Source organism: Anas acuta, chromosome 4 (genome assembly GCF_963932015.1).
Source record: "Anas acuta chromosome 4, bAnaAcu1.1, whole genome shotgun sequence".
Taxonomy (NCBI): Eukaryota; Metazoa; Chordata; class Aves; order Anseriformes; family Anatidae; genus Anas; species Anas acuta.
This window is the reverse complement of record NC_088982.1, coordinates 12682784-12702530: the sequence shown is the minus strand read 5'-3', so window position 1 is coordinate 12702530 and position 19747 is coordinate 12682784. Positions and strand designations below refer to the sequence as shown.

At 37.7% G+C, this 19747-nt stretch overlaps 1 protein-coding gene across 4 annotated transcripts in view; it reads left to right on the top strand.

Annotated features, from left to right (window-relative positions):
* Positions 1-14016, top strand: part of EVC (EvC ciliary complex subunit 1) — a 53944-nt gene extending 39928 nt beyond the window's left edge. For 3 of the 4 annotated variants that reach the window (XM_068679897.1, XM_068679899.1, XM_068679896.1), the window contains 8 exons: positions 505-715; positions 3644-3850; positions 4641-4785; positions 7850-7958; positions 9916-10042; positions 10753-10846; positions 12063-12168; positions 13181-14016. In XM_068679897.1, the coding sequence (XP_068535998.1) occupies positions 505-715; positions 3644-3850; positions 4641-4785; positions 7850-7958; positions 9916-10042; positions 10753-10846; positions 12063-12168; positions 13181-13262 (1081 nt within the window). In that variant the 3' untranslated portion in view covers positions 13263-14016. The remainder of the gene's footprint in view (positions 1-504; positions 716-3643; positions 3851-4640; positions 4786-7849; positions 7959-9915; positions 10043-10752; positions 10847-12062; positions 12169-13180) is intronic. The other variant, XM_068679898.1, reaches the window with a different exon arrangement.
* The last annotated feature ends 5731 nt before the right edge of the window (positions 14017-19747 follow it).

Here is a 19747-nt window from a genome sequence, read left to right as displayed (position 1 = left end):
ACATAGCACATTTAATTAATTTTGTCCATAATCTACTTCAAAATGTGTTCTTCTTTTGAAAATTCACCAAAAATTTGCTCCAGCCATGTCTGCACTGCCAGCTAACACTATACCCTTCAGTGTCTCATCAGAGCGTGCCCCCTTGTTAATCCAAAATATGCATTTTCTTCAGCTTGAAATAGCTTTCTTGTAGGTCTGATTACATTCTCCTTTCATCTTATTTCAAGTCTCTTATTTTTTAAAAAATGTAATCACAGATGCTTATTTATCTTTTTTCTTCCTATTTTTATTTTAATTTGACTTCAGAGTGACAGAATTATATGTCTATCACAGTGTTATCCATTCATTACACCTGAGAAACATTGTAAGGCATGCTTAGAATGTGTGAGATGTCACAGAGTGAATAGTAGCTGTCATCTTTCAGCAATGACTTTTCCTGAGCATGGATATGCAAAATCAGCAAGCAGCTTAGCTGGTTGATTTTTAATGATTTGTTTTTTACAGGTCTGTTAACTACATATTACAAAAACACCGGCTCCTGCTGTGTTCAGTACTGAGAAGGTTAACTCTTCGAAGCATTGGAATGGCAGCTCTGACCCGCATGAGGATGTCCAGGAAGAAGAGCTTGCTTCAGGAGCTCAGAGAGCAGCACATCCTGCAGAAGGGTTCCTCCCACTGCCAAGATGAAGACCAGTGGCAGCTGCAGAAGGCAGTGGTAGGTACAGTGTCCCGGTGGGTTTTGTCCATAGTCATATGCTCTGATGTCTGGCATTAGAAGTAGCCACAGATGAGCTCCAAAATATAAAAATGTTCAAGTTCCAAATAAAAAATATTGTAAAAAATGCACCCACTCTTGATATAGGAGGTACCAGAGTGTGCCTGTTGTAGTTTTGAATTCCCTAATATTTTATCTATTGCCTATCTATGATAGGTGTTATCTTTCATTAGTGCAAAAGTTATCATAGCAAGCTTATTCAGTTACCAGTATTATATGAAAACAGTAATTAAAACAAGTCATGGCAACATGTATAAAGAACTTCTACACAAGTTACTGCTTTAGTGTAAGAGAAATTCCTACTAACTCTTCCAGGGATCATAATATGCACTTGAAAATCTGTTAATCAATATCAGAATAAATTGTTTAATTTCTCCAACAGACCTAGCAAAGTTCTTCTGTACTGTTGTCATTTTTCATTCTTCTCTTTTCTTTCTTCTCTGTCTGTGAAATTCTCAGCATCCATTCACCTGACATCCTTCAAAATAATCTGATTTGTGTAGGTCAGGAGATAGGAGAAAATTTAACGGATTTTTAGACTTGATATTCCCACAGGTCACTTTCATATCTATTTGCAACTGTGTTTTAAGGGTTACTCCTCCTGGTTAATATTAGGTTTTGTAGGTTATTACAAAACAATTACTTAGACTGGATACTTACCTAAAACAACAATGCATTGCTGATGTCAGCATCAGAGGGCCCTTCCCAGCTGGCATCAATGTTAGCCACTGCCCAACCCAGTGCTGCTGCACATCTGGGTTGAACCCACCCAGCACCTCATAGCTCTGTGCTCCATGGCATCACTGTGCAATTAGCAGAGAGGCAATATTGTGCATGCCTCTAATTCTGATGTGCATAGCATGAACACTAATTCTCCACTTGAAAGAGGAAGAAGGAAATTCTGTCTGCTGCCAGTTTCATATTTGATACTTCTAGTGAAGTAGTTCCTCTTGAGTATGAAAATCTCAAAATATCATTAACCTTCAGAAGAAGTAAAATATAATGAAATACAAATGCATATGACTGCATTCCTCTTGTTCCTGCATTTGTGTGCTTTCCACTGTTACATCTCACTTAGTTCCCACAGGGACATTAATTGATTCAATCACTGTGTTCCCTAGAAAAATGAAATGTCCCCAGGTATTACGGTTATTTTAGTCTCTCTCCATTACAGGCTCTTTCCAAGGCCAGCTAAAACCAATCTCACAGAGACATGCCTAAAAATACACATATAAGATCCTTGCTGACAAACAAGTAGAGCCTAGGTGTGGAACCGTGAAAAGTCAGCAAGAAAAAAAATGTTAGGAACGACCTCCAAAGCTAGAACCAACGTATAAGGAGTTAAGGAAGAGGTTAATTTTTAGACACTCAACCAGAGTTTAAGACATACTACGTTGTTTTAACTAAATTTAATTTAAATATGTTCCAGTTTTAGGCTGGTGTAGATAGTGTTATGCCAGTCTGTTTATTTCATATAAAATGAAATTTTATTCAGGAAAATACCACTATAAAACCCTACCTTGGTCAGAATGACAAAAAAAAAAAAAAAAAAAAAAAAAAAAAAAAAAAAGAGAGAGAGAATCAGTTTAATGATACTCTGGCTGTCTTTAAAAAATGTCAAAACCATGTCTGAGCTGTTAATGAAGACATGTCAGAATAGCCAGCATTAATAGGGACATCATTATTTTCCACAGATGAATGTGGGCAGAGCAGGTTCTTTTCCTACTTGCATTTTTCATTTCCAAGAGGGAATCAAATAGTTAGTGCTGAATACCTCAGAATAATTTAATTATATCTAGGCTTAAATGAGAGTATTAGTATAAGAGAGATATCAGCAATTCAATAGAAGGCAATCTGTGGAAGACTGTGATACACGTAAGAAAGAAAGAACAGGTTATTCTGGTGTGTCTTATTGTGCGCTGGAGACAGTTTGGAGTGAAAGTGGATTTAAAAAGAAGCACAGAAAATGGATGGTCCAAAGGACTCAAGGGACTGGAAGCCTTAAGAAGATGCATCTTCTGAAGTGTCATAAGTTTTAAAACTGGCATAAAGTATGTAAGTAGGGAACAATTTTTCACTTGTTTCTGATTTCTTATTTCTAATAAAAGAACAAGAGAGCACCAAGCAAAGCTACTAGATGGCAGGTTCAAAATTAAGAAATAAGTTAAGCCATAGAACTCATCAGGTGCCCAGAGTGCAAGTGGTCTCTAAGTGCTATTAAGTGCAGTCATGAAAGGCTGGAAATGCAAATATGCCAAGTTTTTCTCAGGTAGACCCCAAAACTGAGTGTCCTAGAAACGTAACTGCATGCTTGCCTTGTTCTTCTGCTCTTTATCAAGGTATCCACAACTATCTCTTACTGCAGTCAGTAATATAAATAAGTTATATAAATAAATATAAATATAAGTATAAGTATAAATATAAATATAAATATAAATATAAATATAAATATAAATATAAATATAAATATAAATATAAATATAAATATAAATATAAATATAAATATAAATAAGACCAAATTCAACAGTACAGAACACAAAAAATGGTATGCATCACTTGGAAATGACTAGTTGGACAGGACACAGCTGTTGTACATCTCATGACAGAGACAATAGCTTTGGTGCCAAGACAAATATATTAAGTGGCTGTACTGGAACTATACTGGAATTAAGCATTATGCCTGATAATTATTATATAAAGGAATTATACTGGAATTAAGTGACTGTACTGACTTATGCTGGAAATGAGATTAAGTATTAAAACAGTAACATTCTGAGTGGCTGTAGGATTTTCTTTTACAGTGATGCTGACTAAATTTGTGAATGCATTTAAATGGCAGCACCTGCTATCATTTTGTCTGATTACCAGGAGTCCCACATTTTGGAAGAGGAAGAGAAGCTAGAGGAAGAAACGCAGCAAACCCATTTAGAATTTCACCAGCAGTTAGTCACAGAAATGCAAGAAGCTCTTCAGTTTCTTCAGCAACACATGGAGCAAGTGATTGGGCGGACACTGCTACAGCATGCCCGACAGGAAGCTGGAAAAAGGAAATCAGATGATGAACAGGATTTCAAGGTATGGAATTGTTCAGTAGCAGCTTTCTTAACAAATTGAGTACTATAATAAATTGGAGGGCAACCTTATATATATGCATTACCTTATGTCTAGAAGTATCATCAGGAAAACATTACAACCTATTTTAAAACTGAAGATAACTTGCTATTTACAAACATAACACCAACGTCAACCTACTGTATTTTTGAGGGACTCAAAAGAGGTTTTAATAAACCAAACCCCAGAACATAAAAAGAACAGAGGGTTCTAGATGACAGAAAATCACAAACATGGGGAAGAAATGGAGATTATCTATTGATAAAGATTTTGAAGTTAATTAATAGTATTCATATATTAACAGCTTAATGGATACATTTATTAAATTATCTTGTAGATAAATACATAAAAATGATACTCAATTCATAGATTAATAAATAGAATTGTTGTACATAATTGGATTTTCTGTATAAAGGAAAATTGCACTAGAATTACACATATGTTAATTTACTTTGCTGGCAGTTGGGTTGACAGGCAGAATGGGCTATGGAGATGGAACAGATAGAAGAGTGGTCCCTTCCCAGATGTAGTTAAGGCACATTAGAAAGATTTTAATGTAATTTTTCATGTTGAAATGTTCCATGGATTAATAGAAATACCTGTTTTCCAGCATATCAGTTTGTAACTTTTTAAGCACAAAATTCACAATCTTTCATACACATTAAAAATTAAATTTGGTGTTCATTTTTAGGCAGATTAAAGCAACTAGTTTTTAACTTAGAAAATGAACCATTGCTTGCACTATCTAATGCAGGAGAGCCTGGTGGAAGCTGCTGTAGAAAGTGTATATGGGACCAGCAATAATATCAATAGACTGGTGCAAAACTACTACCAGCAAGTAGGAAAAATCACAGAAGGCTATGAAAGGAAAAAACTTCAGCAACTGAAATCGTTACAAGGTATGTACGATATTAAACAACTGTAAGATAATACTTGTATTTTAATAGATAAATTCATTTTCTTATTGCTGTAAAGATCCCATAAAGATAACAGATATATATTATTGAAATCAAGCAACAAAGTAAAATGAATGTGTAGGTCCATTTCCATCTTTGAGGAAAAAGTAGTAGAGCTATTATCATCAGTAATTTCTTGCATTGTATGCTGGGTGTTGTTACTCAAAGTTTTGTATAACCACACATAGAATAATGACTTAGTGTCAGAGATTATAGTTTAACCATGAATTCAGATTCACCATGCTAACATCAGAGATACTACCACTGTCACAACCACCAGTAATTGATTTTCTGGTGCTCTAAAGATTAATACAGGTCGATTTAGAATGTTGACATTTGTACAAGTCTTACGTTGTACATCCAACCTCTACCACGAACACAGTTCAATTTACTATATTTATATATGAAAATAAAATGAATTAATGGATTAAATACTGATAGAGTAAGAGGGTATATGATGGGAGTCTACAAGTTGGATCTTTCTCCTATAAGGCAGGAGACTCATGTGTGCAGTCCTTGCTCCCATGCTAGAAAACGTAAGCATCATTAGCAGACAGTCTGCTTTAAGGAGGAGATTCTTATATTTATCCCTTTTTTGACTCAATGAAATGTTGTTCTCTCTGCAATAGAGAAGATCCGTGTGAGGATCAGCAAAAAGTCAATCGTTCCTATCCTGGAATGACGTATGAACTTCTACATTATTTCTTAACTGTCAACCATGACCCTCTCACAGGTTGTGAAACTGCTGATGAGGTTTATGAACTCCTGGATCCCACAGAAACCACTACACACAGGCACTTTTTCTTGAAATTATTTCTAATTGTTCAGTTCCTTCAGGACAGGAAAAAAAGCAAGCTGTGATTATTGATTTCTTCTGTAAACACTCTCCCCTCCCCTGGATGAAGGCTGTTGGCATTAAATGAAGATAGCAAGTTAGGAGAACGGCAATAGCATCTAAGGCTAAGTCTTTGAGACATATGGAGTGGATAAATAAAAGCTGTTTTCAACATGCAATTTTAAATAAATTTGATTCTTTAACCACAAAAGAGATTTTTTGAAGAGAAACAGGCCTATCCACTCAAGGGTCTGGAGATAAGGCATACTTTGTTAGGAAAGATTTGTGAGCCCCAGTTAATAGATAGCTATGCTTACTGTTTACAGGAGAACCTGTTTGTTTTGCATGTGTTTTACAATGCCCTGTTGTGGACCTTGAAGCCTTTAACATTGGAAGCTGAAGTAAAAGAATTAGGCAAAATGTGTGCAGGGATTTTTGATCTGTGTTGTAGACATTGGCAGCCAACAAGGCAGCCAGTTACTCAAGTTCTTAAGAAGTCTCTCTAAAGACTTCTTTGGCCCTGATTTAGCCAACTACAGAGTCTAAAAATCCCTTCGATTTGGGTTGCTTTAAGCAAGAATTTCAACAGAAGCTTGTTCCAGAACACTCCTCTGACGTGAACTGAGCTGATCCAGTATCATTACATACTTTAATGTTTTGCTTCATTGGCATTTTGGTATTGCTGTCTACTGGTTTCCCAAATAGCCTGTGAGACCTGGAATACCAGTCAGTAGAGCCACAGTCAGCCTGGTAATTGCTCTTTTAGATCATTTCTTTCTCCTACTGTTTGTGTGGATATATTGTTGTTTCAGTGCATTGATGCTCCATGAACTATGAGAAAGAAAATTAAGTGTGTAAGCAGCTACTAAAGGAGCACATTTTCTTTTCAACTGAGGAAAAATAAAATCCTTTCTTGCTGCAGTGTAAGCCTACAGGCATGAGGGAAGACGAGAGAATTTACGTTGGTAATAAAAGCAGGCATGTTTTAGATTTGGGTGGCCAGAGAGAAACCAAGCTGAAACTGAAAGGTCAAATGAACTGGTACAATAAAAATATACTGCAAACATATATGTGCATACTCTAAAGTGTCTCAGTTTTTCTCTAACAGCTCCTACAACTCCTTCTGCTTTGTTGGTAGCTTTTGTATTAGGAGTGAGCAGTGGGTCTAATGAGGGTCTCTGATGTTTAGTTCACATAAGTCCTTTTTTACCCTGATTCCAATTTTGTGATGCAGACTGCATGTCTTTCTCATTTCAGCTGTTGTATGGCCCCCAGAAGCAATTAAATTTCTCCCTGTGATTCTTAACAGCCTGAAGTGCTGCCCCTGGGCACAACCAGACCCTCTATGCCCTGCCTTCCAGCCAGGAGGCAGGGCACATGTTTCTTAATTTTTAGAAGGGCCTGATCTGTATGTGATCTTCAAGCACATTTACCACAGTGAGAGAGTGATTTCCTGCACCAAATACACTGTCAACCTCAGAGGTGCCTGCCATCCTCTCCCAGCATTCAGAAAAAGTTAGATGCCCCCCATATAAATGTTAAATACCTTAATTTGTTACATACCTATCCATCTCTCTCCTGTATTTTAGAAAAAAACAGTGGTCCACAACAGTAGGTGTGAGGAAATGGGTTGCATCTGGCAGATTGCTACCAAGCAGTACTTTGAAGATAAGACTCAGGACCCTGCTCAGCAGATAAACACCAAGCAGAACTACCAAAATTACTCCACCTTCAAACAAGGGGAAGCATAGTGAAGTTAGGCATTCCCAGGACTAAGTGGCCTCATAGCTCAGGGGTTTTTTGTTTAGCAGTTTTCATTTAGGTATTTCAATTTTTGCTTAAGGCATCATGGTGTTTTCATAAAATGTCTCCTTTGAATTCTGTGTTAATCAATCACTTAGTGGGAGAAACAGATAAGAATAATAAGAATTCACTGGCATTACCATCACATCTGAACAATGCACAACTTATTGTCTGATGTTTCAGCAAATCACAGTGGCAGAGCAAGCGTATGTAAGAAGTACTTGAGATCTCTAAGGAGCAGTGACTTTGGAAGGACTGCCTAGAACAGGGATTAATTTGTGTTGATGAAAGGCATAAATTGTCAGGTTGCCAGAACTCAAAACAGGTTTGTAGTTTTGAGCAGAATATTTTACAAAGCCATTATTTCAGCAGAAAGAAGTGAAAGGAACAGACTTAGAAAGAAAGAAGAGAATGAACACACATTGAAAGAAGAACAGACCAAAGGCATCCTGAACATATCATCCACAGTCCACCAAAGGTAAGAGCAGGCAGAAGCACTACTGACTCAGTTTAAATGCTTTGACTTTTTGCAGATATATATAAATGTCTAGCTGAATAAATGTTCTGGCTTTGTATTTTATATTTTGTCCTTGATGGAAAAGAAATATTTGTTGCCAAATTTTGCACTACTCTTTGATCTTGGAGAATTACTTTTTGATGCTCATTAATTACAGACTGAAGAACTATATAAAGACAGTTTGAAAAGAGAGAATGAAAAGCAAAGCCAAAACACATGCCAAATTATTAAAAAAAAAAAAAAAAAAAAAAAAAAAGATAATATAAATGTAGAACGGGAGCTGATGGTATCCAATTCATTACATTTCATTGTTTCTGCTTTAAAAATCAAGAATATATATTAATTTGCTGTTGAGTAAATATACTGTAATGAAGATAGCATTTTTGAAACATAAATAATATCTAAATGGTAAAATTTCATTGAATGCCTTTGGACAGTTAAGATTACTTGCACAAAATTTAGGCTTGAGTGCCACAAATGCTAAATAAAAATCATGTTTAATACATTATTTATTTTTTGAAATTTAGACTCTAGACAAAAAACACTGACTATCCAAAAGAATAAGTTGACATAAAAAGCTGTATTATATAAGTTTGAAGGACTTTCAAAATGACACGCACATAAAGTGTTTTTGTAATCCTTTTATTTTCTTTACTCTTGGCTTATTATCCAAAATAACATAGCCTGTGCAATTTTGTCATTGTAAAGAGGTTCATTCTTTTTTAGACATTCTGCTACTTCTAAATTGACAGAAATTATTGCCCACTTTCTGTTTTTCATCCTTGTTTGAATTAGTATAGAAGTAGATTCATCTAACAAAGGGCTTCGGAAAAGATCCGTTAAGTATTCACTATCAAGTTCATGGTTTATTCTGACATACAGATTCACTTTTAGCTGTTGTTTCTATTTTTTTCTCCCATAACCTATTCTTAAAATAAAGTACAATTAAATTGGGCTTCATGTAAACAGTAAAAATGTAACAATTTTTTATGCAAGCTGGTCTCATAACTATTAGTCAATGATCAAACTCAGTTTCCTGTTGCCATTCTGATTTCTTTTAGGGTGAAATCCCAGTCATGCATTAAGTCAATAACAAAATTTCTATTAATTATCTAACTCTTATTAAACTCAGAAGAATTTTTTATTTGCTTTTGCCCTCGATGGAAGGTTATAAGTGTGAGTTCAAAGAACAAATTTTGAAAGCTAACCTTCTGTGAGCATTGACCATTACAATAGCAAGTGCAGTATGTGTAAATGTCAGAAATGTTTTGTGTTATCTCCTTCCCTGAGGAATGCGATGGGTGATTGACAGTTTTGCTTCAAGGTAGATCAGACAAGAGAACAGAAGAATTACAGATTCAGCAAAGTTGCAGCCATTCCGTTTCTACTGTATTAATATTAATCTTTAACCAGCAAAATAAAACAAGCATTGAATATAGTTGTCAGTGCTCGTAACACCGGGTTTCAGATTATCATGTTTCTGGCTCAGTGTCAGCTTGGTACTGAAGAGAACTGAATGAGATGCCTAATTCTTAATCCATTATCCTCACACCTGATCTTCTAACAGCTTGTCTCTTTGGCAACAGATAGGAAAACTGACTTGATTCACTGCAGGAAACATACAATGGTTTTGAAAGCAAACTTCAAAATTAAAGCTGAACTCGAGATCCCAAAGTCCAGGCATGGATGACCCAAACTGCTCTACCCTTAGAAAGGAGCTTGTGGTGCAAGCAGGTTATTCAAATAAGTAAAGCTAATTAAAAATCTACAGCAAAATTATTTGTCCCAGCAGAGACTGGATGGGCTGATATTGCTAATGAGCTTTTGTCGCTTCAAAATCTTCTAAATGCCCTTCACCAATATTGTATTCCTCCCTTGAACTGAACAACAAAGGTACTTTAAAATTTCCCTTTACCAGGATGATGCTGCAGCAAAAGAAGGTTCTGAGTCAGTTTGAACTGCACCAGCAGATTCGTCTGGAGTCTCTGAAACAGAAGCTGCTGGGATTGCATCACCTAGAAACAGAGCTGGAGAATCAGCTGAGGGTAAGTCAGGATAAAATGATTCACAGATCTGAACCAGTCAATGGCAAAACATCTGTTGTTTTGACTCTTACTGTTTGACAGATTGTACAGATTGTAAGGGTCTCTTCACTGGCCCAGTTGAAATTAATGCTAAGATTCACTACTGTTTTCACCCCTGAAGCTATGGCTCAGACCCCAGAAACACATGCAGACAGTTAACAGTTTGAAACCATATACTACAAAGAGAACCTGGGACTTGGGTGGGGGCATTATATTCTTTATCTTATTTATTGATGTTTCTGCATCATTTCTATTGTGAGTACAGACTCACATTTTGGTTACTTGAACGCCTCTGTCTAATCAGATGGAAACTGTTCAACCTCCTTATTAGTACATCAATGTGCTTGAGTTCACAGCCACAACAAGAAGGATCAGGCCCAAATGCCAGGTAGTCGCAACCAGCCAGGTTGCACAGCAACTCTTCATCACATTTGAGTTAAGTATTGTTAATGGGAAGCTGTGTTTTGTTGTGCTCACTGAATCCCTTTCCAGTAGAAAACATCCCCAGTGTGTTCACACTGTTTCATGTGCTTCTGCAATGACATATCCTTTTTTTTTTTTGTCATGGCATGTGTCATGGCATAACATAACATGGCATTTTGTCATGGCATAACGTAACCAGAATCAATATGTTTTGTGTTAACTGACTGCTGCTTTATCCTTGCATGCAGAATGCAGAGCAGGACTTTGTTACTGAGTTGGCTGCACTGGCCCGGATTCCAGTCACTGTGAAGAAGCAGCCTTCCAAAAGGAGCAAGCCAGCAGGTTGGTATGATCCTGGATTGTCTTAAAAACAAATCATTCCATTTAATCGTTTCAAACTGCAATATGACAAGATAGAGTTTTAGGAGAGATTTTTCTTTTTTTCATCAGTGCCATGTCCCTAATAGATGAGGGAATTGGGGTGTAGAAAAGTAAAGTGACCTTCCAAGGTCATCTGGGTTGCCTGTAGCTGAACCACAAGTAAATGTCTCCATTGCTGACTCCAAACCTGTCCTTTAGCCAACAGACCACATTTTGTCCATTGAGGTAAGGCTTTGCCTTGCTCAATCTCAAATTATTTTTCATGTCTTTATAATGTTCTTCAAAAAGGTCTCTGTTCACCTTGATCACTAGGTTTCTGGGAGGACAGCAGGACTGAACCACCCAGCTTTCATTCTCTTGGTAGAATGGAAGAATCAGCCATCCCACACACATACTCAAAAGTAAAATCTTACTGAATAAGGAAGATTGAAATATTTATATGAATTTGTTGCAGGTTTAACAGATTAGACTATTTTACTATTCAAGAGATACTTACGGACAAATTGTCAGAATAACAGTTGTGTTCCCTGATGCATATTTGGAATGGGGTGTACACACTCTCATCCTTTGAGCCATGAAATCATCCTGTCATTATCAAAATGAGACATTTTGCATTACACCTGAAAGATGCTGAAAGGTGAGATAGGTGTCTGACAGGGAAAAGCAGCTCACTCACCTGGACAATTTTGAATCTCTTTCCCTAGTCAGTTTTTCTCAAGCGTGCAGAGCTGTTTGTCCTGGTATTCACAGTGACCAGAGGGATACATGTGAAAGCTTGGCTCAGGACACTAAAAGCAGTGACTTTTTAATGTACCAGCGTACTGATTCAAATCACATAAAATGATGTAGTGACTGTACCTCTGTTTGCTAGTTGTAAGGAGCCATTTCCAATTACTTGCTAAGAAAATATAAGATAGTGCTGTCAGTGGTTGCACCTTGCAGAAACTTACATCAGGGTGCAGCAATTTGAAAGTTGAAGTCCACTCTGTGAGAACTTATACTCAAAAAACAATATTCTAGTGATTTCCTTGTCATAATAATTTATATGTATAAAGTGCTACTGTGCTAGAAATCAGTGTTTTGTTTTGTTTTGCTTTAAATTAATCAAAACCAAACAAGCTCTAATATCGGTTATTTATTTATTTATTTGTTAATCCACATATCTTTGGTAATTCAGGGGAAAAAACAAAAAGAAGGAGCATTCACTCTCCAGAATTGGAAGACAAAGATGATTATTGTGAAAATATTCAAGAGCCCCCTGGACTGAAGTCCAGCTTATGCAGGTACAGTAGAGACTATAAAAAAGGGCTTGTGAAAAAAACTGCTTACACAATGCAGTAAAATATCTACTTCACAAGCAGGTATGCCAATCAAAACTAAAATATAACACCTACACTAGCTGATCTTCTTCCTTAACACTTATTTCTCACATGTACTTGACCTTTTTTTCCCATATTCTTTTTTAAATGTTGGAAAATCATCTGAGTTTGCTTGTCTGTGTTGTTTTGTACTTTATAAATAACTTCTGAAGTAGAGAAATGAGAAATACTGTTTCCAAAATTCCTTTAATTAGATTTTTAAAAACCTGAGTCACAGACAGCATAAATCAGCACAGACAATTGAATCCAGTGGAACTAGGCTGACTTGTAGCAACCAAAATATGGCCTGTGGTATTTACGCTTTCAACTACCACCTTTATTTCATGAACAAAGGAAAGCGCCAGTCTTTGGCTGATGAGGGTAGCAGTTCTAACAATGGTTTTCTTGATAGATGTTTCAGTTGGCTTATGCTGGGGTGCTAACTAGAGGAGAAGAAATGGCTACAAACCTGAAAGATGCCAGCTGATTACTACAGGCAGATCAAACCAGCCAGCTGGTCACTGGGGCTTGATATATTGAGCAGAGAAAATCCTGTTGACAGGCAAAGCAAACAGTTGGTTCTCAGGAGCCACAGGCCTTTGGGGAAAAGTATTTATCCCCTGAGTGACCTCAGCCTGGGACTGACTTTAGGAGATGGCTCCTTTCCCTGATGGCATCAACCCTTTTCACACACTCCTTTCCCACAGCCAACAAGGGATACGTGTGTAGGGAACAGGGGCGCAAGAAAGGAACATTTATCTTTATGCAACTTTGTTCTGGCAGACTAAACAGAGGCAGCTGAAACCAGCGAGTGCAGAAGTTATAGTCATATAGCAAGTGCCTTTCTTCTCATATCAAAATGAATTTAGTTTAAGACAGAATTGTAGCCTTTGAAAAACTTGGTCTACAATTTTTTTTTATTGTTTATTTCTTTCAGAGAGAAGTTACAGAGGTCACATAAAGAGGAGGCTGAACCAAGGAAAAACTCAAAGATGTTAAAAAAAAAAGGGAACAGGTAGTAAAAGTATTTCTATGAGCTGTCTGAACACAGAGTACCAAAGCATTCTTCTGGGAGATCTCAGCAGCTATAAATACTTACTGAGCTGGTTTACTGAGGAACAATGAAGAACATCAATAATAACCGAGAAATCTTCTTTAGCTACAGACTGAGACTCAACCCCATGTTTGTTTCGCTGTTAATGAAACATTCGCACTTGATGTTGGCAAGGGGGAACAAAGGCTTTAAATTCTTCCAGATCGTGTGGGGAACATGAGAGGAAGATAGTTTTAGATTAGGAATATACCTGAGGAAAGTGCAGAACAGATAGATACGCACTAGACCGAATGACGTTAGGATATCTCAGGAAGGTTTCATTTTAATATTGATGTACCATTTGCTTTTGAGCCTTAAATGCTGTAGATCTGTCTTAGTATTTTGTGACTGCTGCTTTAGATTAAAAAAAAAAAAAAAAAGAAAAGAAAAAAAAAGAAAAATTTAAAGAATACTTAAAGAGATTTGAGATTTTATTGGTACATCGAAAGATTAAGTTTGGTTTCTCCTTTGTTATATTTTAATGTTTCCAAGGTTAGTTTTCTTTCTTTTTTTTTTTTTTTTTAATTTGTAAAAAGATTTTGTAAATCTATTTCCTTGTGTTTGTCTCAGATTTCAAATTATTATTTTTTTGGAAAAAGTGAGACAAAACTGGCTGTTTGGTTTTTTTTTGTATTTCATTTTCTATTCTTTGATAAATAAACTCTTTTGTTTTCAGCATACTTTGTTGTGCTCTTTATGTTTCTTATCAGAATTCTTGTTATGCAAAGCAGCTAATTCTCACTGGCTCTACAGTGTACCTGTATTGTGTAATAAATAGCCTCACTTACGCAATCTTATAGCTTTCATGAAATGAAAATTTTCTGTCTTTTTTAAATGAAAATATATTTTGCTAACTAAAAGGCCATCCTTTGGCACTTGTAAAATCCTGCATCAGTTATGCAGTTTACCTCAGATAAAAGTGCTGCCACACAAATGACTTTACTAGGCATGTTAGGCACAATTGTTAAATGGTTAATTTTCACTTCAATCATTGTCAAAACCACTTTTTTTCTAAATTGTACCACTTTAAGCATTAGATTCTGCTGTTTCAGCAAGTGCTCTCCATGGTCTCTCTGCCTTACAGAAGGAGACATTTTATTGCCTGTCTGCTGTGCTTTTTTCAAAAGGATGCAGCCTATTTCCCTCTATTTGAACATCTTAATTCTACAGTGGACTCTATACAGATAGCGAGAAGACAGCTTTTCATAATAGAGGTGATTATGTCTAAAGATGCTGTTACAAACCATACAGTGGTTTGAAACAGTCAGGATGCAGCAGTTTTCCTGGATGCACTGTGTGATTCACTTAACTAGGCAGGGCTTATATTGCTTTTTCTGTCTTCAAAATGCTCAGCTTATCCCAAAAGCAGGGCAGCAGTGCCCTCTCTTGGACATCTAGCAGGCTTCCTTTCCCTTGCTGTTGGACGTCACCAGCGGAGCAGGGAAGTGTCACTGGGCTCCGGCAGCAGGTACCAGGTCTTCCCACAGCCCCTCGAGGTGGGGCCTCTTCTGCCACCTTCCCCAAGCTACTGGGTCTGCCCTGCAGGCACCTCCCTGCCCTCTCATCTCTCTGGGCTCACATGTCTACAAACAGCCATTTCTCCCATTCTCTCTCAGTCACCTTCACTTCACAACATAGAACAACTGCTGCTCTTGTCCCTGTCACTAACTGCAGTCTTCCTGCATTACTTCCAGATTCACTTTCCAGCTTAAATTAAAAGCCTGTACAGATTTCATGCATGGTGTGGCACTCATAATTCCGTGCCAGTGATGCAGGTATTGAACAAGAACACTCATCAGAATTTCACTGGCCTAAGAAACAAGTATAGTAAATGCCAAGTAAATCTCACAACAGTTCTGTGTATTACATTATTCAGCCTTAACCACTGCATTGGTCGGTATCTATATCATGATGCCAAAAACCTCTATCCCATCTTATGATCAGTGATTACAGAGGGATTTTATTTTTTATTTTTTTATCTGACCCCTCAGTTAAGTTTAACTCCATGTGACAGCTTATTTCCAAGACAACACAGAAGAGACAAAGATTTTTCCTGATGTTGTGAAATACTTTATCACCAGCCAAACAGGCACATTGCAATGGTCAAGTTTTAGCACAGAAGTTCCAATTACTTACTGTTCAGGAAAAAAAAAAAAAAATAAAATATATATATATATATATTTGCCAGGAACAGGTTATTCAAGGGAGGGTGCAGAATATCCATCTGTGCAGTTTCAGCACTCAGCTGTACAAGATCCTGAACGACCTGTTTTAACTCAGAAATTAGCCCTGCTTGGAGTAGGAGGCTGGACTGGCTGACCTCCAGGTACCTTCTTCAACCTAATTCTTTCCATGACTCTAATATTCCTTCATACTGATCTGTTGCTTATTTCTTTAGTGCTTTTTTTTTTTCCTCTCTCTCTTTTTTTAATCTTTCTTGTGTCTTAAGGGACCAGAGAAATAGCTTGTGAGCCAGGGACTGTGCCTAAACTCCCTGGGACATTGCTAAGCAGTTTTGCCAGCTGAGAGCAGTCTCCAGGAACCCCACTATGGGGTGTCAGAAAATGGAGATCCCTAGGCACCCATCAGAGCTCAAAACACCTTCTTTATAACAGAAAGCTGTAAAGCACTATCTTCTTTTAGTTTATTCAAGAGAGACTCAAAAGGAGCTTTGATCATGATTTACAGATACACACAACAAATAATGCAGAAATTTAAGGAAAAAAATAGGTCTGTTTTTCTTAACATCTAGGCTAGCAACTATAACAACAGCTTACAATTGTGCTGAACCTCATTCACAACGTTATGACAACAGAATATCTAAAATTCTAAGTGTGGTGTTGAGAGTCACTGAGTGCGCTGTATATCATCAACAAGCAAAACAGCCCATCACAGTGGTCACAGCTCTAGAAAAAGCTGGTAGAGCTTAAAGATTTTTAAACCAGTGTATATAACTATATAGTTACCCTTGCATCTCCCTGTGCTAGAAAAATACAGAATATGCAGGCAGGGAGCAGAAGGACAGGGTGCTGAAACCTAACTGTTTTACCCATATCACTGCAAATACTTTGTGTTACTCAAAGAAACGGTATGATACTTTGAGTATGATACTCAGAGAAACAGCATCCACAGCTCTGCATTTTTACTGCATTGGAAGACATTATTCCCTCTCCTGTACAGAATTTATTCTTAATTGAATACCACTTACTGTCATCACTGAAATACAGCTGGAAAGCATGTGCAAAGTTCACCAAAATCAAGATGGAAAACTGTTCTCAAATCTGTTTGTTGTGATCACTGAGATTTAATACTGGACAAGTCTAAATGGCAAGAACTAACCGGTGTCAAGTAAATAACTTGAGAGTAATGGCAGATTCAAAAGGAAGCACTTAGAACATTAAGCTGTACAAATCCTTGCTCTAGGAAGCCATAAATGCCAAGATTTTACATGGGTTTTAAAGGTGCCTTAGCAAATTCATGGCAAAACAATCCACTGAGAGCTACGGAGGGGAGCAATGCTACTGCTTCTTAAAGGATATATTCAGAGGAATATTGGAATTGTAGGTTTCCTCTTTCTTAAGCTTACATTGTTTCTAATGGAACCCAGAGTACATGGTCATCTGATCTGTCCACCCTGTGGTTTTAATTCTTAAGGAAGAATTCTTAACGAAGATCAGTGTATTGCTAGCAAGAAGTACTTACCAGCTGGGACATGTCAGTTTTGGAACAGCCTTAGCATCATAATTAACAGACTTTGTCAAAGGAGGTGCAGAAGGTCAGACCTGTGGAGAGCTTCCTGAGTGATAGTTTGGACAAGCTTGCTTTACAGTTTGCCTGCTACCAGAGTAATGCAGTTATGTTTAAATCTTAGTGTTTGTAACAAAGATAGTCCTGAAACTGTTTAGATCATAGGGACTAACTTTAAGGGGGTCTGCAAACGTCAGTGGGGAAGAACTAGTTTTAAATCATTAGGGCTATTTCTGCTATTAAAATGTTATAGCCCTGCTATAATTTTTTAGAAGTTTGACAGTTCAAAAGCCATGAAAATGACTTTTCAAACTACAAGAAGAAAGCAGGGAGGTAACAACTGCTCCCACCCACATGCTTACAGACTGAACATTGCCCAGATGGGTGCTCCTACAAGAGAGCAAATTCCAGAATAGTTTCCTGCTCTGCAAATGTATTCAGGATCACAAACTAATTCACTGTTTATTTATTATGATTTTATTATTTAGGGATAGCTTAACGATGCAGCAGCAGGGACACTGCTGTGAAATAGGCCTTGGGGTAGGAAGGGAGGCACCACTTACCTTGTTCAAAACCCCATTGTTGCCAGCTCTCTGGTGCTGCATCACAGTAGCTGTCCGGATGAGGTATCCATCCTTCACCTTACCATGCTGGTGACCATGCAGTAAGCTCCCTGTCTTTGATTCACACCCAGGTAGTAGTTCTCGTCTGGAGTGGTGAGACTCAGGCACAGCACAAGATCCACGGGCTTAATGTGGGCTGTCCCCAGGCAGTGGCATAGGAGCGTGGTCAGGCTGCAGGGGCTTCCAAAAACCGTGAGCACACTGGCACATTTCTCCTCAGAGAAATCACAGCAGAGTTACACTGATCTGACAGGCACAGTCTTGTCATGCAGAACCACTGAGCCACGAATCACCTTACAAACACATGTAGGTGTATTCATTCACAGGCACTTCAGCATGAAAAAGTAAATGTTTTTTAACAACAATGGAGTTTGCTTACATGCAAAGGGTTCTTTGGTTTAGGATTATGTTTTGCATGGAGGAAAAGTGGAATCTGTCAATACTAGTTATGCAATTCCTTGTTATCACCTCAGAGGTGAAAAGCCTCGTAGATTGAGTAGCATTACTCAGAGGTAAGCAAACACTGCTACCCGCACAAGCACAGAAATCACTACGGAAATTGAAATCAGCAGTTCCGAAATTTTCACACTATGTCAGATTTTCCAGATGATAGTTTCACAAGCCAGCTTGCTTTCTATTTTCAGAGTTAAGATTACCAGACCTGTTGCTGGCACTGTCAACACTTAGAGCAAATAGGCTGAAATAACACAGTGGAGGTGAAGTCTTGGTTCAAGATTGCTAAACAAGATGGGTCACCTACTAGGCTGTAGGTTATTCCAGAACAGTTTGTCCTCAGACTTATATAAAGCAATGGCAGCATAGAATAAAACACACAGATCTCCAAGTAAGCAAGCAAGCCTAGAGAAGAGAGCACTCTCCAGGCAATAGGAAACATGAATTTGAATCCTTGGGCGGGATAAAAGGGGTTGGTTTGTTTCTATTTATTTACAAGTATCAGAAAGAAAATAATTGTATTTATGAAAGGCTTTTTCTTTTATTTTGGAAATAGAATCAATTCAGTTTACTTCTGGATGAATTGCAGTGTTTCTTCACTGGTTCAGATCAAAGCCAAAGCAAAAAGAAAAGCCAGTTATTTAGACCAGCTCTGCTGCCAGGTTTTCAGGCCAAGCCAACAGAAATGAAGTTTTCTGGGGCAGTGGTTCCCTTCCTAGGAAAGTTGGAGGTGATAGCACACTGGCTTCAGAGTAAGATGACACGCTTCAGTTAGGCTATTTTCCAAAACTTGACCAGTGCTACGTGGTCAAGCCCGAAACTAGATAAAATCATTCCACTGGCAATGTGCTCCTGCAGTACTTTTCCTGTTGCAGCTTGGTAGTGTAGGAAATGGCACAAGGCCAGTGGGAGATGTTTTGCTGACCTGCTTAATTTCAGAGCATCCCACCCTCTGCTATAGCACACACTTCCCCCAACATCTGCAACACAATCAGACAGGTAAAAAGTGATAGAAAATGTTCCTTTTCCATAGTCTGTGATATAATCAGAAAAACTAGACAAAGGATTTCTTTCACTCTTACAGAAAAAGATAATACAAGTCCACATCCTCTCACCTTTCCTGCATCGTGTCTTGTTTACAACATGCCTGAACACTGCCTAAGGGCAGATAGATCAGCACAGAGCACACCAAGAAAACCAATACTAAGTCAAATACAGCTTAGGTCTAACTGGAGCATTGCTTACTGTTTATGTACAAATGAAGATGCTGGCAATCAAGTCCATTTGAAGCAAGCTAGGTAAACTTGAAAGCCTTGGAAGAAAGCTAATTTAGGTCTCGCTTGGCCAAAACTGAGGCAGCTGCAATATAAGTGGTAATTTTTACAGTGAGCTCTAATTAAGACGGATTATGGCATGCTTACATTATGCATATGCAGACATCTATACAACGTCCCTTGTGATCTAGGGAGGTTGGTTCCTTCTTTCACATGATGCAGACCTAAAAAGACAGTTTCTCATGAGTTTCTCCATTCTAAATTTTCAATAATAGCAGCAACAGCACTGGAAAGCAGAGGAAGACGCTTACCCA